The 22,060-nt window shown below is 43.0% G+C and overlaps 1 protein-coding gene across 1 annotated transcript in view; it reads right to left on the bottom strand.

The window, feature by feature from the left end:
• Positions 1 to 22,060, bottom strand: part of MYO5C (myosin VC) — a 128,104-nt gene that overhangs the window by 79,472 nt on the left and 26,572 nt on the right. Inside the window, exons 2-5 of the mRNA XM_075857991.1 lie at positions 17,964 to 18,074; positions 16,296 to 16,458; positions 4,805 to 4,949; positions 884 to 1,040 (exon numbers count right to left, since the gene is read on the bottom strand). Coding sequence (XP_075714106.1) covers positions 884 to 1,040; positions 4,805 to 4,949; positions 16,296 to 16,458; positions 17,964 to 18,074 — 576 coding nt within the window. The remainder of the gene's footprint in view (positions 1 to 883; positions 1,041 to 4,804; positions 4,950 to 16,295; positions 16,459 to 17,963; positions 18,075 to 22,060) is intronic.

Genomic DNA, 22,060 nt, shown 5'->3' with positions numbered 1-22,060 from the left:
TAAATCTAAACTAGATGCTAAATCACATGTCCCATGGTTGATAGGTAATGGTTGATGACACTCAAGTGAATTTACACTCAAAATCAAGAAAAACTGTATAAACACAACACGGCTGATTGAGACAGCTCCTATAGGGGATGGCACAGAGGTTACCCAGACTCCTGAATGGCAAATCTGCCAAGTAATGCAGTGATATTGGGATAAAAAAATTCATCACTGCTTAACTAGTCTTAGCTAAGATTTGCCACCCACACACGTCTGAGAAAGATTTGTGACAACCCATGTGGGAGTAATAATGGAGGCAATACTTGGTTGTCACAACTGCTCTTTAATCAATCACCAACTCTGATTAGATAGGAGATGGGAAACGATAGATAGATAGATAGATAGATAGATAGATAGATAGATAGATAGATAGATAGATAGATAGATAGATAGATAGATAGATAGATATAAGCAGCACTCTGCGTCAAATTCCACCACGGTAATGGGTGCAAGCAGATAATCCAGATCCGTGGATTATGAGAGATAAGTAGAAGAAATCCCACAGCACTCCAATGGTTCATAAAAGTGTGTAGTTTTATTCAGTCAACAGCTGCAACGTTTCCGCCCTGGATAGGACCTTGAAAAAGGTCCTATAGCAGGATGGAAACGTTGCAGCTGTTGACTGAATAAAACGACACGCTTTTTTGAACTATTGGAGTGCTGTGGGATTTCTTCTACATATATATATATATATATATATATATATATATATATATATATATATATATATATATAAAATCATAAATAAAATAATGTATAAAAACAGTAAGGAAATATCATTTGTGATGAGAAATTACGTTTCCGACCTGAAGAAGGATGCCTAATCTATAATGTTTACCTCTGTTATTGGATTGGACGCCAGCACCCTATCCTCCACATTGGCTTTGCTGCTTGATTTACTGACTGTGGCAAAATAGCGCATGGCATACCTCGCAGACACGGTCTTCCCAGCCCCAGACTCTCCGCTCACAATGATAGACTGATTCTTATTGTTCCTGTTGTTAGAAGAAACCCATTAACAACAAAAACCCAGCATCATGAATAGTCTCTGGCAAATGTTGAGACACCTGAAAGGTGCCATATTTCAACCTTTTTTGCAGAGGAGACTGATGTTAAAAAGAAATATAGAATAATAAACGCTTAATACTTTCCAAACCTATGCCAATAGAAAAAAGAAGGGTTAAAAGATTTACATGTGTATATTATCACCACATCCAGTATTAGTCCTTTCACAAACTATGGGCCTCATCTGTCACCCCCGAACAGCCCCGACCCCTTCACAGAGCGCCTAGGGACAACGGCTCTGGGGAAGCTCTTGACCAGCAAAGTGAATGAGTTATCAGGAAATATTACCTACACATTACAGATTGTTTTCTGCACGTAAATTGACCTGTGGTGCGTATTATAAAATCTGCAGCACGTCAATTTATTTTGCTTTTTGGCTTGCGAATTGTATCTGACTCGTTTTTTTTCTAAATAAAACACCAAAATCTGCAGCATAAAACTGCACCTATTTCCGCATCAAAATGTAAAATCTGTACCTAAAAACGCATTAAAAAAAACGCACTATTCGGTGCAGATTTTACTTGTGGTTTTGATGCAGATTTTCTGCACGTTGTGGAATTTGCAGAAAATCCGAATCAAAACCGCAGGTAATTCTGCAGGAGTAATCTGCACCTAATCTGCATTTTTAAAAGCATTTTTCAGTGTCAGTTTTCCATTTTGATGTGGAAATAGGTGCGTTTTTATGCTGCGGATTTTTGTGCGTTTTTTTAAATAAACTTGTCAGTTACAATTCGCAGGCGGAAACACAAGATTAAATGACATGGTGCAGATTTCATAATATTTACGTGTGGAAAAATTCTGCAACGTGTAGATGAGATTACATAAAGAGGATTTGTCACTAGTTTAGTAATGCCCCATCTCCTAACTAATCTAATAGGCGCTGTCACACTGATAATGCTAGTGAAAATTGTGTCCCAAAACGTTTATTATTTGCAAAGTTATAAAAATTTTCTAAATATGCTAATTTGGCTATACTTGACAAATAGGAGGCGACTCTTTCTTTTCACTCTCAGCGGTTTAATGTTTTCTGTATGACGCTGTCCAATCAGCATCATAGAGTTCTCCTCTTCCCAGCCCAGCAACATAGCGTGATTATATAGTATACAGCTTCCATTCCCCAATGTGTTTTTAACTGGCGATACCGTCAGTTGTTTCACAGCTAGAACTGCGATCCTGACTAGAATCTCATCTTTCATATGACACCAGAACCGCAGTTCTAGGTGGTCCAAAGCCCGAGATATGGCTGTTTTAAGTGATCCCCCTTCCCCCTTTTGGGACATAATTTTCACTAGGATTATCGGTGTGACAGCGCCTATTAGAATAGTTAGGAGACTGGACATTACTAAACTAGTGACAGATCCTCTTTAAAATCGAATTTACTTTGCTCGTACTGTATTACGCAAATCCACACATAAAATGCGTCGTCTGCATTTGGCCTTACACTAACTGTATGCTTTCAGCCAGTGCCAGACTGACATGGAGGGACTGCTGTAAAATTCAGTTACCATATCCTAATATATACACATACCTCCCAACTTTCAAGTATCACAAAGAGGGACAACCGATGTGGCGCGCAGCGGATCTCGGCAATTTGTTTAAGTCACGCCTCTAATCCCACCCAATCCCCGCCCATACACACCAGGTTTAGCCCACACAGTATCATGCTCCCATAGTGCCTCCCGCGCAGTATAATACCAGATAGATGTCCCCACACAGTATAAAGCCCCCATACCTGCCACCATACAGTATACTGCCCCATAGATGCTTCCATATAGTATAAAGCCAATACAGAAGCACCAATGCAGTATAATGCCTATACAGATACCGCTATGCAGTATAATGGCCAAACAAATTTCCCCATAAAGCATAATGCACCCATAGTTGCCCCAATGCAGTATAATGCCCACTTAGCTGCCCTTAATGCCAGTGCCCTTGTAGACAGTGACACAGTGCCCATGTAGATAGTTCCCATGTATATAGCACGACAGTGTTCCCTGTAGATAATGCCCCTATATGGTGCCACAGTGTCCATATAGATATCGCCACATCCCCTTGAAAATAGCGCCCTCTGTAGATAGTGCCATAGAGCTCCCCTCCCAGGTAGTGCGACACAGACCCTCTCCCAGGTAGTGCGACGCAGACCATCTCCCAGGTAGTGCCACACAGTTCCCCTCCCAGGTAGTGCCACACAGCCCCCCTCCCAGGTAGTGCCACAGTGCCACCCTCCCAAGTAGTGCCACAGAGCCCCTCCCCCCTGTAGATAGCGCCATTGGGACTCCCTCTAGTAGCGGAATCCCCAGCCAGAGCATGGGCCGTGGATTCCACTCATAGAGGGAAGCCCGGGTGTCCATATATGGACAGTGACATCAGTTTCTACTCCTTCAGCGGAATCCCCGTTGCCGACTCTGGCCGGGGATTCCACTCCAGGAGGAGCCCCTGATGTCAATGTCCATATATGGACAGTGACCTCAGGGGCTTCCTCTAGGAGCGGAATCCCCGGCCAGATCATCGGCAAAAGAGATTCCGCTCAAGGAGTAGCCACTAATTCTGAAACAGGGAACCATAAGCTCCCTGATTTCGAATTAGTTCAGAGCGGAGGAGCAGACGGAGCTCTTCCGCTCGCCCAGGACTCCCCGGCACAGTGCTACTTTTAGCAATGTGCTCATAGAAAGGCCTTGACATTACTGTCCATATATGGACAGTGACGTAAGTGGCTACTCCTTGAGCGGAATCCTCATTGCCAACTCTGGCCGGGGATTCCACTCCAGGAGGAGCCCCTGACGTCAATGTCCATATATGGACAGTGATCTCAGGGGTTTCCTCTAGGAGCGGAATCCCCGGCCAGATCATCGGCAATGGGGATTCTGCTTAAGGAGTAGCCACTGACATCACTGTCCATATATGGACCGTAACGTCAAGGGCTTCCCCGAGCACAGCGCTTAAAGTAGTGCTGTGCCCAGAGAGTCCTCAGCAAACGAAAGAGCTCCCTCTGCTCCACCGCCCTGAAATAATTCTGAAGCAGGGAGCTGATGGTTCCCTGCTTCAGAATTGGCTTCAACTGTATCTGTGGGACATACCCCCGGGCACCAAGGACAGCGGGACACCCCCTGGAATCCAGGACTTTCCCGCTTAATCGGGACGTTTAGGAGGTATGTATACAGTGTACATGCAGGAAAACATATGACTTCATATTGATTTTGTGATATAAAAAATCAATAATGTCACTATTCCTATAACGTCCTTGTATCTACTCCGGGCAGAACTGATATAGTGTGTCATGTCTAGTACAAGGCCTGAACAGGCAAGTGAATGATACAGAGATTCTCTTGTGGTTTTTGAATTTTTCCATGTCATGCTCCACTCCTGATGCCCTGCACTAGACATAGAGTTCCTTTGAGCTTGGTGTCTTCTCAAAAGTTCAGTGGACAGTCCAGAGTCCAACACCATATTTAATGCATACGTGTCTCATAAACAGAACAAAGGCAAACATTTTGTCCAGAGAAAATATATAAACTAAAACTGCAATCTATGAGATTTTTAAACATTATAATGCATGTTTGTGTGAAACTAAATTATTCCTAAATCCTAACTGGATGTCTGTGTCTGTGCAATTCTCATAAGCAATATAAGGAAACCACCTAATTTCTTTTAAAGAGCAAGCACTAGATTGCAATGTATGGGACATTGAAATTACCTGGCCATTTGTTTGTAAGCTTCTTCTGCCACAGCAAATATATGTGGGTCCATGTCTCCCATATTTTGCCCACTGTATGCATGGATGATTGCATCTCCATATATTGGGAGTTCCTTATATGGATTTATTGCAACCAGAATAATACCTACAAAGAAAAATTAGGCTTATTTATTGGTTTATTTCAACAAGCTGAAAATACATGCCCATAAATATATAACTAAGGCCGAATTCAGACGACCATGGTATACGTCTGTGTGACGGCCGTTAAAATAACGGCCGCCACAAGGACGCATGTATTTCAATGGGGCCATTCACACAGTCGTTGTTTCAACGGACCGTGTGAAGGGGCCCATTTAGAGTAGAGGTTCTTGTCCTTTATAACCAATCAGCTCCTTGCTTTGATTTTACAACTACCTGATGAGCAGTTAGTTAGGGCAGATATTCCAGTAGTCTCTACCCACGCATTGCCTCATTGTTGCTCAATGTTTTTACTCTACTTTGAAGCCCAAAACGAACCATATTGGTTTTACTGAGGTATCATATGCTGTTATCACCCAGTGTCACTTTAAAGCAGTCTATAGACACTGGATGGCAGTCCAGTGTTGATTGTATTATTTGTTTGTCAACCCTCACTCTCGCATTATCATTCATGTTTGGCTTGGTGAGATGTGCATGGTAACTCCTATGGAGAGAGGGATCGGCTGCTGAACACCTCTGGTGTCGCTTCAAAATTACCTATTGATTAAACCACCATCTGAGAAGGTTTGGCAGCCAACACATACATTAGATTGGCAGTCAATTCTGCTGAAAAATACATATATTATATATTTAAATTACTCTAGTGAAGGGGTCTCAAACACGCGGGCCGCCGGCCTCATGCTGCCCCTGAGGCTGTCATCTGCGGCCCGCGGGACACAGTGCCGCTGGTATAGGCTCTGCTCCGGGAATCTGTGGAATCCCCTGACATTGCTGTCCATATATGGACAGCGATGCCTGGGACTTTCCCAGAGCCGGAGTCCCAGGCAAGAGCGCTAGTATAGGCTCTGCTCCGGGACTCTGTGCGGAATCCCCTGACATCACTGGCCATATATGGACAGTGATGTCCGGGGCTTCCCCAGAGCCGGAATCCTGGGCAGAGCGCTAGTATAGGCTCTGCTCCGGGACTCTGGAGGATCCCCTGACATCGCTATCCATATATGGACAGTGATGTCTGGGACTTCCCCAGAGCCGGAGTCCCGAGCAGAGCGCTAGTATGGGATCTGCTCTGGGGAAGCCTCTGACATCGCTATCCATATATGAACAGCGATGTCTGGGGCTTCCCCAGAGCCGGACTCCCGGGCAGAGCGCTAGTATAGGCTCTGCTCCGGGACTCTGGGGAGTCACTGACATCGCCGTCCATATCTGGAGAGTGATGTCTGGGGCTTCCCCAGAGCCGGCGTCCTGGGCAGAGCGCTAGTATAGGCTCTGCTCCAGGACTCTGGAGAAGCCTGTGACCTCACATCAGCAAGTAGCGCTCTGCCGGGGACTCCGGCTCTGGGGTTGCCCCTGACATCACTGTGCATATATGGACAGTGATGTCAGGAGCAGAGCTGGAGTCACAGGCAGAGCGCTAGCAGCGCTGTGCCTGGGACTCCGGCTCTAAGGTTGCCCTGACATCACTGTCCATATTTGGTCAGTGATGTCAGGAGCAGAGCTGGAGTCCCAGGAAGAGCGCTACTAGCGCGTTGCCCGGGACTCCAGCTCTGTGGTTGCTGCCCCTGACATCGCTGTCCATATATGGACAGTGATTTCAGGAACAGAGCTGGAATCCCAGGCAAAGTGCTAGAAGCGGCTCTGCTCCGGGACTCCAGCTATGAATAAGCCCCTGACATCACTGTCCATATATGGACACTGATGTCAGTGGCTTCCCCAGAGTTCCAGAGCAGAGCCTATACTAGTGCTCTGCTCTGGGACACCGGCTCTGGGGTTGCCCCTGACATCACATTCTGGTCCAGGAGGATCCCCTGACGTCACTCTCGTCGCACGGAGCTATGTTAGTGAATGGGGCCATTCAGACAGTCCGTGATTTTCACGCAGCGTATGTCTGCTGCGTAAAACTCACGACATGTCCTATACTTGGCCGTTTTTCACCCATCTTACACCGATTGAATTCAATGGGTGCACGAAAATTGCGCACGGCACACGGAAGCACTTCCGTGTGACGCGCCTGATTTGCGCAACAGTAGATAAAGAAATGAAGGAAAAAATAAAAGCACTTCCTTAATTTCTTTTTCTAAACGTCAAAACCGCGTGTCATAAGCATGGCATATGCGTGAAAATCACGCAGCCACGCAGCACATACTGATGACACACGCAACTGCAACGCACAAAAGATGCGCGCGCAAAACGCACACGTTCATGTGAATAAGGCCTTAAGCACAATCAGAAAGATAATAAAGAAGCTTAAGGCCTTATTCACACGAACGTATAATACGTCCGTGCTACGCGCTTGGAAATCACGCGCGTCGCACGGACCTATGTTAATGAATGGGGCCGTTCAGACTGTCAGTAAATTTCACGCAGCGTATGTGCGCTGCGTGAAACTCATGACATGTCCTATATTTGCCCGTGTTTCACGCTGCACGCACCCATTGAAGTCAATGGGTGCGTGGAAATCGCGCTCGGCACACGGAAGCGCTTCCTGGTGCCGCGTGTGATTCGCGCAACAGCAGTAAAAGAAAAGAATGAAAACAGAAAAGCACCAGAGTGTCATCATGATGCTGGCTGCGCGAAAATCACGCAGCCGCGCACCATATGCTGATGACACACAGACCTTTTGCGCGCTCAAAATGCAGCGTTTTTTGCACGTGCAAAATGCACACGTCCGTGTGAATAAGGTCTAAAAGGGAGGAACAGTTTCAAATTTGTCAGCAGGAGGTGGAATGAGCAAACTGCCTTCAACTACAATGAGGAGGTTGGTAGAAAATGATTAAAAACACACATCAATTCACACAGAAATGAGTTTTGCAATGGTTGTCTGTCTCTAGATTTAAACCCAATTAAAAATCTGTGGTATGTATTAAAGAGGTCAGCCCACAAGTGATGACCCTAAAATATCAAGGAACTGGAAATGTTCTGCATGAAAGAATGGTCCAAGATTCCATAACAATTGTTCTCCAACCTTGTTTAGCATTGCGGAACGTGTCTCAATGCTGATATTCTTTCTAGGGGAGGCTCACTAAACATTAATAATGGGGGTACGAACGTTTTTGGAACAAATGTTTTGCTTCTTTTTTTTAATGGTGTAACTAACGATTTTTTTTGTTTTAATGAATTTAAAAATAAAATAAACTTGTGCACTAGTTTTTGCCTGAAATATTACTCACTGAATGTTTATGTAATATATCGATTTCAGCTAATATACATTGAGTGTTCCAATAATCATAGATTTTACTGCACATAATTTTTTTTTTTAGAAGATTTGAACACAAACTGTTTAGGGAACGTGTCTCTGGATTTACAATAAACCTGATATTTGTTAAATGTTTTTTCATCTAATAAAGTGCAATGTTAAATACCTTTGTGTCAAAAAAAGACAAAAGTATAGAAGGTATGATACCTTTATTGGCTAACCATAAAAGTTCTATATGCAAGCTTTCAGAGCACACAGGCTCCTTCTTTATGCAGTTTACAAATGAATGACTTAGAAAAAGTCATTCATTTGTTAACCGCCTGAAGAAGGAGCCTGTGTGCTCTGAAAGCTTGCATATAGAACTTCTATACTTTTGTCTTTTTTGACACAAAGGTATTTAACATTGCATATTTTTCTGGCTAACACGGTACTACACTATTTTTTTACTGTACTTCATCTAATAAAGTGAGTGCCTGGTCCCTTACCGATCCTAAGAATGAATAGGGCTGTGTTGCATTCCTGTGCACAGCCTGTGGCCGGGAGCAATGCTGTGCAGAAAAAACTTTAAAGGGGTCGCAGTGTTAGCCCCTTTATTCTCAAGATCAATGGGGGTCACACAGACACATGAGTTATTACACAAGTACACACAACGGCTTATTCTGAAAATTCACCTGAAATTATAGGTATGCTTATACAATTTCCCTGCAAAGGACATATCTCATATGTCCTGGCAGAGCAGCACTTCAGTAGCCAAGGACATACAGTTAGGTCCAGAATTATTTGGACAGTGACACAAGTTTTGGCATTTTAGCTGTTTACCAAAACATATATTATATACAGTTCTATAATCAATATGGGCTTAAAGTGCAGACTCTCAGATTTAATTTGAGGATATTCACATCCTAATTTGAGGAAGTGTTTAGGAATTACAGCTCTTTAATATGTAGTTGCCTCGTTTTTGAGGGATCAAAGGTAATTTGACAATTATCTCAAAAGCTATTTAATAGGCTGCATAGGTTATCATCATCAATTAAGCAGGTAAAAGGTCTGGAGTTGATTCCAGGTGTGGCATTTGCATTTGGAAGTTGTTGCTGTGAACCCACAGCATCAGGTCAAAGGAGTTCACCATGCAAGTGAAACAGACCATCGTTAGGCTGAAAAAAATGAAGAAATCCATCAAAGAGATAGCACAAATGTTTGGTATATTCTGGTGATCTCGTGAACTCCAATAGGCCTGGACGTCCAGGGAAGACAACAGTGGTGGATGATCGCAGAATCCTTTCCATGGTGAAGAAAAACCCCTTCACAACATCTACCCAAGCGAAGAACACTCTCCTGGAAGTAGTTGTATCAGTATCTAAGTCTACCATAAAGAGAAGACTTCATGAGAGCAAATACAGAGGGTTCACCACAAGGTGCAAACCATTAATCAGCCTCAAAAGAAGCCAGCCCAGTTCTGGAACAGCATTCTTTGGACAGATGAAACTAAGATCAACCTGTACCAGAATGATGGAAGGAAGAAAGTATGGAGAAGGCTTGGAATAAGCTCATGATCAAAAGCACACCACATCCTCTGTAAAACATGGTAGAGGCTGTGTGATGGCATGAGCATACATGGCTGCCAAAGGCACTGGGTCACTAGTGTTTATTGATGATGTGACTAAATACAGAATCAGCAGGATGATGGTATGATCGCATATTGAAGTACCCTAGTGGGACTAGTAAAAAAGTAAAAAAAATTTTTTATAAAAAGAGAAAAAAAAGTTAATCAAATAAATTAAAAACCCACTTTTTCCCCTTACAAACTGCTTTATTATTAAAAAGCAAAATAAAGTTAAAAAGTTACACATATTTGGTATATCCGCGTTCGTCACAACCCCGACTTTAAAGTTATTACATAAGTTAACCCGCACGGTGAACGTCTTAAAAAATAAAATAAAAAAACCATGCAAAAATTGCTGTTTTCTTTGAATCCAGCCTAAAAAAAATTTGATAAAAAGTGATCAAAAAGTCGCATCTACTCCAAAATGGTACCGATAAAAACTACAAGTCGTCCCGCAAAAAAAAGCCCTCATACAACTGCATCAGCGAAAAAATACAAAAGTTATGGCTCTTCAGATATGGAGACGCAAAAACAAATAATTTTGATAAAAAAAGTGTTTTCATTGTGTAAAAGTAGTAAAACATACAAAATCTATATAAATTTGGTATCGTTGCAATCGCACCAACCCGCTGAATAAAGTTATTGTGTTATTTATAACACACGGTAAACGGCGAAAATTTAGGACGCAAAAAAAGTTAACAAAGTCAATCAATAAAATCTATGTACCCCAAAATGGTGCTATTAAAAATTATAACTTGTCCCGCAAAAAACAAGACCTTATATGGCAATGTCGACGCAAAAATAAAAAAGTTATAGCTCTTTGAATGGGACGATGGAAAAACGTAAAAAATGGCTTGGTCATTAAGGTCTAAAATAGGCTGGTCATTAAGGGGTTAAGACAAAACTTAAGGCAGAAAGACCCACAAACAAGCAATAACTGAGGACAGCTGCAGTAAAGGCCTGGCAAAATATCACAAAGGAGAAAACCCAGCGCTTGGTGATGTCCATGGGTTCCAGACTTCAGGCAGTCATTGACTGCAAAGGATTCTCTACAAAGTATTAAAAAAAACATTTTATTTATGGTAATGTTAATTTGTCCAATTACTTTTGTCCCCTGAAATGAGGAGACTGTGTAGAAAAATGGTTGCAATTCCTAAACGTTTCACAGCATATTTTTGTTGAACCCCTTGAATTAAACCTGAAAGTCTACACCTCAATTGCATCTCAGTTGTTTCATTTCAAATCCAATGTGGTGGCACGCAGAGCCCAAAACATGAATATTGTGTCATTGTCCAAGTAATTCTGGACCTAACTGTATCTGATAAACCCTTGCTACGAAAGGCTCTAGCTTAGGCTAGAAACTTGGCTTTAAAACAAGACCAGGATCACAACTCTAGCCGAGATCTAGCCCAAGCTAGAGCATGTTGAAGTGAGAGCTGAATATACTTGCAGCTCTCACTTCAGCCTGTATGAAGAGCAGAGGGGGGCCGGCGAGGGGGGCCGGCGAGGGGGACGTGTTGGTAGCGTTCAGTGAGAGGAGAAAAATATGTGGTCCCATGACTTTCTTTGTATGACTTCAAATGTCTCCAGGGGGAGGAGTAACCTAACTTGGGTTCATGTTATCAGCCACCCGCTCTTATCAATCAGAAAACATACTTGCTCTCTGATTGACATATGCAGTGCGTCTTTTTTATTTATTGACTTGATGACCTGTGGATAAGTTGCACCAAATACTCGCAACACACGCTCAAACATCAATAAGGTTTCTAAATTTTACATTGTCCCTATCTTGTGCATACACGATCTTCAGCATAACTGCTTCTCTAGTAAAACCCATTGCATACTACAGTTATAGCGATAATCATTATCACTAGTGAAGAATGTCTTATAAATTTCTGACGGATGGAACAGACTTCCATCAGGAGATTAGGTTTAGGGATTTGTGATCATGGATTGTAATTAGAGTTTATATACAGGGATGTGAAATTATATACATATATAATCCCCAAGTTAATTTGAATAAAAAAATAGTTTGGCGCTTTCCTGTAGTTCTGCTTTTTTTTTTAACATACGCAACAGTGGCTTGTCGTATGTAGGAAACCATTACAGTTTTCTACAGAGTACATTTTGTTTGCATAAGCGGTCTGCTTGCGTGAGCATTTTAGTTGCAAAGTTGAATTTTTCAGCAATTTTTGGATACGAGAACAAAACTTTGATAAAATCAACCTTATTTGGGAGAAATAGTCACACTTTTAAAATTAATCTCGCGAGATTACGCTGTAAACTATTCATTTAAAACGAGATTACGCTTGCCTTGCTGTAAATCTCACAGAAACATTGTCCTGGCTGGAGGTGATGCCTATTCATTGTCAGGACACTTGAGTAATGTTAATGTGTGTGTATGTGGCTGCACATAGTGATCTAGTAAGATCACTATGTGCCTAGTAAATGAATGGGGAGAAGTGTATGGCGCTGATTGGTCAGCGTCATGCACTTCTCTCGACAACGCCCACTTGGTCAAAAAGTAAAACACGCCCAGTTGTCCATTAAGAAAGTCATTAGCATAAAGCTAAAATAGGTCATAACTCCGTCAAAAATGATCGTTTTTCTAAATAAAAAACACTGCTGTAATCTACATTACAGCGCCGATCACATCATGTACAAGATAGGCCACTTATAATGTGGTGACAGAGCCTCTTTAAGACTTTGGTCACTGATACCAAATGAGGTGACAGACTACACAGGCAAAGATTCAATCAAGCACGTGTCTCCACAGTGAGGGAGAAAAAGGGTTGACTTCCAATGATGGATTATAGACACTGGCGTAGCTATAGGGGTCGCAGCGGTCGCAATTGCGACCGGGCCCAGAAGCCAGGGGGGCCCACGGCCCCCCGCACCACATCAATAAAAAGTTACTATAGTAACTCGGGCCGCGGGCCCCTGTTACTATAGTAACATACTTTACTTACCTTCCTGGTTCCGGATCGCAGCGGAGGTCCTGACGTCAAGCGCTGTGCGCAGCGCATGACGTCACAGCGCTATGCCGCCGCGCACAGCATCGAGACTACAGAACTCCCGCCGCGGCCGAAGAGGAAGGTAAGGTTAGCCCTGACTGGCGGGGTCCGACTCCCGGGACCCGCCAATCAGCTGTTTTGAAGGGGCCGCAGCACTCGTACGAGAGCTGCTCCCCTTCATTCCTGTCACTTCATTCCGGTCACACTGAATCGGTGTCGGCGATTCACAGTGTGAGCGAGTAGTGAAATGAAGGGGAAGCAGCTCTCGTACGAGTACTGCGGCCCCTTCAAAACAGCTGATTTGCGGGTCCCGGGCGACACATCAGCTATTGATGGCCTATCCTGTGGATAGGCCATCAATGTTTAGGGACTGCACAACCCCTAAGCCTACGATGTAGCAGGCTTAGGGGGCCCATGAGACAGGATCACAGATTGTGTGATCCTGTCTGCTGGGCCCTGTATCTAAGCCAATCACATGGTAGGCTTAGATACATGGCCCATGCGTGATCCTGTCTGCTGGGCCCTGTATCTAAGCCTACCACACTGTAGGTTTAGATACAGGGCCCCAGCACACAGTAATCTTATACTGTATAAGATTACTGTCTGCTGGACCCTGTATCTAAGCCTACCTTGTGGTAGGCTTAGATACAGGGTCCCACAGACAGTATCACACATGGGCCCTGTATCTAAGCCTTAGGGTATGTGCACAGACACTAATTACGTCCGTAATTGACGGACGTATTTCGGCCGCAAGTACTGGACCGAACACAGTGCAGGGAGCCGGGCTCCTAGCATCGTACTTATGTACGATGCTAGGAGTCCCTGGCTCGCTGCAGGACAACTGTCCCATACTGTAAACATGTTTTCAGTACGGGACAGTTGTCCGGCAGCGAGGCAGGGACTCCTAGCATCGTACATAAGTACGACGCTAGGAGCCCGCCCCCTGCAGTGTGTTCGGTCCGGGACTTGCGGCCGAAATACGTCCGTCAATTACGGACGTAATTAGTGTGTGTGCACATACCCTAACACACGTGTTACTAATCATTTTTTGTGTGTTTTCTTACAAGTTCGGTCATTGGACTACGTTGGATTCCAGGACTACTTCGATGACAGCTTTTTTTTTATTAATAAAATGGTTAATGAGGGTTGTGTGGGGTTTTTTTTTTATTTCAATAAAATATTTTTTCTATGTCTTTGTGTTTTTTTTTTAAACTATATTAGTACCGCCTTAGTAATGGCCGCCGGGTGATTGACAGCATCCATTGCTAAGGCGGGGCTTAGTGTTAGCGGATGCAGAGGCTAACACTAACCCCCTTTATTACCCCGGTACCCACCGCCACCAGGGGTGCTGGGAAGAGCCGGGTACGATCCAGTACCTGACCATCTGTAGTGATGGTCGGCCACTGGGGTGGCCGCAGGCTGGTATTATCAGGAGGGGAAAGGCCAAAAACAGTGGCCCTTCTCATCCTGGTAATGCTGCCTGCTGCTGCTTTATTGTATCTGGCTGGTTATGAAAATGGGGGGGACCCCACGTCATTTAAAAAAAATAAAAAATTGAAATAATTGGAAAGAACGATTTCGGGCCCCCCCCCAATTTTCATAACCAGCCAGATACAACACAGCAGCAGCAGGCAGCATTACAAGCGTGGGAAGGGCCACTGTTTTTGGCCTTCCCCAGCCTAATACTACCAGCCTGCTGCCACCCCGGTGCCTGCCCGTCACTACAGATGGTCGGGTACTGGTTTGTACCCAGCTCTTCCCAGTACCCCTGGTGGCGGTGGGTACCAGGGTAATAATGGGGGTTAGTGTAGCCTCTGCACCGGCTAACATTAAGCCTCGCCTTAGTAATGGAGGTTGTCAATCAGCCAGCGGCCATTACTAAGGCAGTAATAATAAAGTTTAAAAAGATACAAGCACATAGAAAAATATTTTATTGAAATAAAAAAACAACCCTCATTAACCATTTTATTGAGAATAAAAAAAACGCCGTCATTGAAGTTCTCGTATCCGAAGTCCAACAACCGAACCTGTAAAAAAAACACAAACACAAAAATAATCAGTAACACATAAAGAAGCAAAATTATTATTCTTACCTATCCTGGGTCCAGCGCTGGAGACGCAATGTCAGCGAGCTGAGCCCTGTATCTAATCCTATCATGTGTGATACAGTCTGCTGAGCTGTGTATCTAATCCAATCATGTATGATACTGTCTGCTGGGCCCTATATCTAATCCGATCATGTGTGATACTGTCTGCTGAGCCACTGTATCTAATCCTATCATGTGTGATACTGTCTGCTGAGCCACTGTATCTAATCCTATCATGTGTGATACTGTCTGCTGAGCCACTGTATCTAATCCTATCATGTGTGGTACTGTCTGCTGAGCCACTGTATCTAATCCTATCATGTGTGGTACTGTCTGCTGAGCCACTGTATCTAATCCTATCATGTGTGATACTGTCTGCTGGGCCACTGTATCTAATCCTATCATGTGTGATACTGTCTGCTGAGCTGTGTATCTAATCCTATCATGTGTGATACTGCCTTCTGAGCCACTGTATCTAATCCTATCATGTGTGATACTGTCTGCTCAGCCACTGTATCTAATCCTATCCATAGTTTATAGGGTCGTAGTGATATAGATATGCTATGCTGTCTCATATACACACTTTTTTTTGGGGCGGACACATGTGTATTGGGGCTATTTCCCGGACATTTTAAGCCCTGAGGGTACACGGCAGCATCTGTTACGGCTGAAATTACTGTGCTCTTTTCAGGAGAAAACAGCACCGTAATTTCAGCCGTAATGGCATGTGCAGGCGTCTTTTGCTGCGTCCATTACGGAAGTAACTGAAGCTGGTTTTCCATGGAGTCCATGGAAAACGGCTCCATTTACGTCTGAAGAAGTGACAGGCACTTTTTTACGCGCCGCCTTTTGACAGCGACGCGGAAAAAAAAATGACCGTCGGCACAGAACATCGTAAGACTCATTCAACTGAATGGGCAGATGTTTGCCGACGCTTTTGAGCCGCATTTTCGGACGTAATTCAATGCTAAACCGCCCGAATTACGTCCGTAAATAGTGTGTGTGAACCCAGCCTTAGTGACGCCCCCGGCTGCTAGTGCTGCATTGTTGGGTCACTTAGGAGACCCAGCGATGCAGCTGAAAGCGGACCGTCGGCCATGAGAAGTTTTCCGGGGGGGGGGGCCCAGTAAGAATTTTTGCATCGGGGCACATGAGCCTCTAGCTACGCCCCTGATTATAGAGGGATAAGGGGGGACAGAGATACTTTGAACCCCTATATTAAAGAATATAGAAAATTACATATTATTAACATGTTAAGAATGAAAAGAGTGAGACAACTTCAAAAAATTAAGTGCTAGGACAATCTGCAAGGTGACTATTTGTAATAGCTTCAGTTGTATGACACGTCATACTGTATAAACATTCCCTATGCAGCTGTGATACAGTATTTACTTACCACTATAAGTGTAGATATGTTTAGATTCCATAAATCGCACCTTAAGGTTGTGCAGGACGGCCGGCTCATGCAAATAACTGAGAGCAGTGAGGTCATTTTCCCCTACAAGAATATCTGGATTTCTAAGAGGAGGTAGACCTTTCTCAATCACATATTTCAAGTCCTACAAGACAACAATGATAAACCAATGAAAAATAATTACTCAACCACAATTATTTAAATATTTTTTACAGAAACCCTAACAAATCCACGTAATGAGGATGGTTCTAGTTTCAGACTTAAGTTTGCGGAGTAGCACGGTAACCTTATTACCTTGTGTATCAATGTTTTTTCTTCCTACTTGCTCCTATTTTCCAGGTCCCAGAATTCAGTAGGTCCTGTAAAACTATGTGCCCACATACCTTTTGATTGCTTTACATTACTATGTTTGTCCAGATAAGCGACTTTATTGCCATATACAAATGACTCTGCAAGTGCCACTCGGTCGGTCCGTTTCCCACAAGTGCTCCTGTTCTCGCCATTTTAACCTGCTCAACTCTGCCCTCTTGCCATAGCATGAGCAATCCTGAGCAAGCTAAAATAGCGAGAACAGGAGCACTTGTGGGGAAACAAACCGCCCGAGTGCAATACAGTCGTTTATCTGGACAAACAAGGTAATACAAACTAAGCAAAAGGTATGTGAGGACAAGACATACTAAAGGCTTGGTAGGCAATTAACAGCTAACAGTTTCCCTTTAAGGCCCTGTTCACACAGTTTTTTTTTACAAATTTTTTGCAGCAAAAAACGGCCGAAATTGCCTCCCACTGTTTTCAATGGGAGATGGAGGTGAAAAAAGCGCTCGCGTGAAAAAGAAGCGACATGCCATATCTTGAGGCATTTTCTGCCTCAAAAACCCTATTGAAATCAATGGGAGATGGAAAATAAGCTGCAAACGGCCGATGCGTTTTTTGACGCATTTTATGTAAAAAAAAAAACGCTCACGGTTTTTCCCTTTGCCTGTTGAAGAAATAGGTGAAAACCTCGTCAAAAAAAGCATGTGGTGCAAAATCACTTAAAAAAAAGCAAAGCTGATTTTTCCAGGCAAAATTTTCTGCCTGAAAAACACTCTGTGTGAACATACCCTAAGGCTTTGTTCCCAACTAGGTCATGGGTTTCTTTTATAACAGAAGCCCTGATACTTTGCTGGATCTGTCGTATGATAGATCCAAATGGCACCTGGCGTACCCCATTGACTTATATGGAGCTCCAAATGGCAACTTGAAAATGGCCTGAACCACACATTATGATATGCTCCCTTTATGAGTCATCATGCAGAAAATACATCTCAGAGTGCCAAATGACAAAACTGGTGTCTACTTCATCTGCACAACTCACACTGCTGTCTTATTATCCCAAGGAGATAACAGTGCGGCCTGAGAGCCAAGCTGAAAGGGAATAAAATGTGCAGAGGCTGGTGAATTCACTCTCTCGCTACATTTGTAGGTTGTTTGCCAGTTTTGTGAAGCTTTGAAAATAGTGAGTAAATACAGGGACAATGATATACAGTGGGAAACATGTTTTTGTTTATTCAAATATATTTTTTGTTGGTATTGGGGCATACACTATGACAGCGTCTGTATGGACATAAAACTACAGCCTGCTATTACATATAAAACATTATGCCTTACAGAGCCATCTTCCAAGCACAAATGAAGCACATTGTCCCCAATCTTCAAGTCCTTTGTAATCTCAGCAGATCTCCACACTTCATCTGCATCTGGGATCCAGACCCGGTTATACTGGAACAAAAAGGAAATGTTATTGGTAAGACCAATGATGTATAATGTGACAAGACTGCATTCATTTGATACTTTTGCAAGATTCTGCTTAAACAAATGTATGAACGCAGCGCTTCTAAACTTTCAGTCAGCAAATAGTTTAAACAAGACAAGCAAGTCCTACGTTACCTGTTTTCTGAGGTTTATCAAAGACAATTCTGCAAGCGATAACTGTCAATACTTTCAGTGACTAAATATAGAAGTTACCAAACAAACACGAGGCTAAATCAGAATTAAATCATCTAATCTAATGTCTTGGCCCAGCTTAACCCCTTGAAGTCCAAGCCATTTTTTGATTTTAGTTTTTCACTCCCCGCCTTCTATGAGCCATAACTTTTTTATTTTTCCGTCAATGGAGTGTTGTGAGGACTTATTTTTTGCGAAAGGAGTTGTAGTTTCCACTGGCACTGTTTAAAGTACCATATAATTTCCTTGGAAATGGAAAAAAAAATCTTTGTGGAGTGGAATTGTAAAAAACTATGATTCTTCCATTTTCTTTTAGGTTTAGTTTTTCACTGTGCGTCAAAAACAATAATTTAACTTTATTCTGCTGGTCAATACGATTACGGTGATATCATATTTATATAGTTTTCTTAATGTTTTACACCTTTTACAAAGAAAACAAAATGATTTGTGTCACCACATTCTGTAAGCCATAACTTTTTTATTTCTTTGTCGATTGAGCGGTATGAACTTGTGTGGGCATGACCACAAGCAATGGTAGACATTGGCTGCAGATGCTTGACATTTGAAGCAACACGACGATTCGTAGATACCAATTTTATGCCCCACACTTGGAGTCAAATACGACCTGTGGGCAATTTTAAGTCGCATTTCCAGAAAATGGGCAGAAGGAAGAAATTGATGTGCCTGCTCTAGAGCCACCAGTATTGTGGTAGGAGTTAGAGTCTGATCGTCACCCTGCCATTTAGTTAGAGGAGTCTGGGATTGTGAGTAATCAAGGGGAACATGAAGGAATTGGTAGTTTCTAGATATTTGGCCCTTCGGGGAGTTGGGACTGGAAAATTGAATAAACAAATAAGGATTCCATTCCAGGTCTGGCAGCTGCTGCAAAACCTTTTTTACATAACTGTCGACCTGAAGAAAACGAAAGTGGTCGATGGGTAACTCAGGATATTTAGAGCGGAATTCTGAAAGTGTAAGAGTCCTACGGTCTTCCTTATGTACAAGCTGTTTTAGGGAGGTGACTCCTAACGTGTGCCATCTGTGGAAAATTGCCCGTGGGTTACCATCCTGAAAATGGTTATTACAGATTAGTGGTAAGTGGAGAGATAACAGAGGAGAAAGCTGGTGATGTCGCCTGATTTTCTGCCATGCTTTCCAAGTGGCAAAAAGTAGTGGGTTAGCTCTAGTCTCCACAGATAAATCCTCATGTGGGAGGTACAAGAGTCCCGACAATGCCCGCCCAGAAAATAGTCTGGAATCTAGAGAATACGTGGTATACTGAGAGGTGCTCCCAAGCCAGTCCGAGACATAATGGAACAAGGCCGCCAGATTATATTGCCTACTGTCGGGGAAATGAATGCCCCCATTGACTCTTGCTTGTTGTCAAATCTGGTAGGCAATGCGGAATCCCCCCCCCCCCACACACACACACACACACACACACACACGAATGTCCTGTATAAGTAGTTAATGTGTTTTTCATCTTTTGGGGTGAGATATATTGGGAGGATGTGGAAAATATATAGGAGACGAGGGAACTCCGTCATCTTAAGAAGATTGGCCTTCCCTAGGTATGAAAGGGTGAAGTGTTTCCAATTTGAGAGAGTCTTTTCTAATTCCTCGTTATAACATGTTATATTAAGTCTGTAGAGTTTAGCAGGGTGTCTGGATTTGGACTCCTAAGTATTTGATCGCCTGAGTGTTCCATCCAAATGGAAAGGCAGCCGCCCAATGGGGTTTAGAAGGCCCTCTCAACAATAATGTCTCTGTCTTGTTCCTATTAAGATAGTATCCCGATAATCGGCCCACCCGGTCTAGTTCTTCAAGAAGGGGGTTTAGTGTCCGCTTAGGGTCCGTAACTACCAACAGGATATCATCCGCAAAAGCGGCTACTTTTAGTTCTAGGTCTCGTATAGTAAGGCCAAGAAAAGTTGAAGTTTTAGAAAGGTGACGCAGTAAGGGATCTGTGGAAAGATTAAACAGAAGGGGGGAAAGGGGGCATCCCTGCTTGGTACCTCTAAAAATATCTATAGGGCTAGAGTTATGTCCATTGACCGCCACACAGGTCACTGCCCCCCACGTGAAGGGACTGGATGAATTGGGTAAAAATAGAACCCACCCCCTTACGGACCAACACCTCATCCAAAAACGGCCATGCCACCATATCGAACGCTTTCTCAGCGTCGAGACTCATTAACATAGTCACCGGCTGCGTGGAATCCTGCGCCGCGACCGTAGCGGCTATTGCAGATCTAATATTTTTTTATACAAGTCCTACCTCGTGTAAGACCTGTTTGAGCATCAGACAAAAGATCAGGAAGGAAGCATTGCAACCTATCCGCCAGTATTCTGGCCAACAGCTTATAGTCGTGGTTAAGTAACAAGATAGGACGGTATGATAGAGTCAAGGAAAGATCTTTGTGTGGTTTGGGTAAAAGCACTGTGCGCGATTCTGTGGGGGCGTTACACTGCCCAGGACTCCGGGGAGATGAAAATGGAGAGCTCCTCCAAGATGGTCAATCCCTATGAGTCTAGGAGAAGCACTGGTGGGTGTTTGGCAGGTGTGATAGCGGCGATGCGCCCTGGATATCAGTAGGCCGCAAGGGAGCTCTGACTAAAAGTGGCCATCCATGATGCCCCACCCCCAGAAGTATAACAGGCATTATTATTGAACAGCCCCAGCAATGGCATTGCCCATGCTAAATGGGAAAGATCGAAGCACCCTTCCCCATCAATGATTGTGATGCTTAAAGGGTTAAAGAGCTGGGTTTATGTCAATCCCGGCTGTTAGTGCGGGAGCGGGGCTGTCAACTACAGCCACTACTGGCGTTCGCTCAGGCACCAGGATGCACATGTACATTGTGCGGGAGTTACATTCAACTAATAATGTACATGTATGTCATAATGCATCAAGGGTTTTTTTTTTATTAGGTTAAAATCCTTTTTGTTTTTACTTACTTTGTTGAACTTCGTTTTTAAAATAAAGGGCAGATAATTTATGTTAATGATATAAATTATATAAGGTGCAATTTTAAAAATAAAGTGCAGATAAAAGGCATTAGACATTATGTCTACCCACAGCCTTGGAATCAAGGTGCTTGCAAGCCTGTTCTTATTAGACAATATCCCGAGATCCAGACACCTCCATTGGCAAATGAAACAGTTCATGCGAATATAATTTCTTGAAAAGCCCAACCTAACAAGTCAACACTAAGCTGTTTACTTTATCAGGCATATTACGGTACACCCTCCCTTAGGTAAAAGAAAATATGTTATCACACTATTCAAGATGTATTGGGAAATATAAAATGACAAACTCTAGATTAGTCATGATACAAATCCTACATTGAATCCCCTACCTCTTGTTCTGAATCCTACTGAGCCTTGTTACTAGCATGTTTGAAATGGTTTGACCTTGAAAACTGTACATGTATTTTTATGCTCTCTACTATATCTTTCTACCATATTGTATAGAACCATGGAAGATGATAATAACCGTATATAAATTAAAAATACTATTATTATTAATATTATTTATAATAATAATAATATTAATATGGATTGGCACTATACTAATAGCAAAAAACAGCTTGGCAGAAAGTCAGGTCAAGCCGCTTCCCATATTACCACTAAGCAGATTTTTCTAAAAAAAATAAATGTGGGAAAGAACCTTTTAAAGTATTCTTCCACCTGTTTGAAGAGTTCTTACTGCATAATCTGAAACAGGACATAATTTAGACTAAGATGTATTTATAAAAAAA

Source organism: Rhinoderma darwinii, chromosome 3 (assembly GCF_050947455.1).
Source record: "Rhinoderma darwinii isolate aRhiDar2 chromosome 3, aRhiDar2.hap1, whole genome shotgun sequence".
Lineage (NCBI taxonomy): Eukaryota > Metazoa > Chordata > Amphibia > Anura > Rhinodermatidae > Rhinoderma > Rhinoderma darwinii.
The sequence above is the reverse complement of the archived record's forward strand: the minus strand, read 5'-3'. Positions and strand labels throughout refer to the sequence as shown.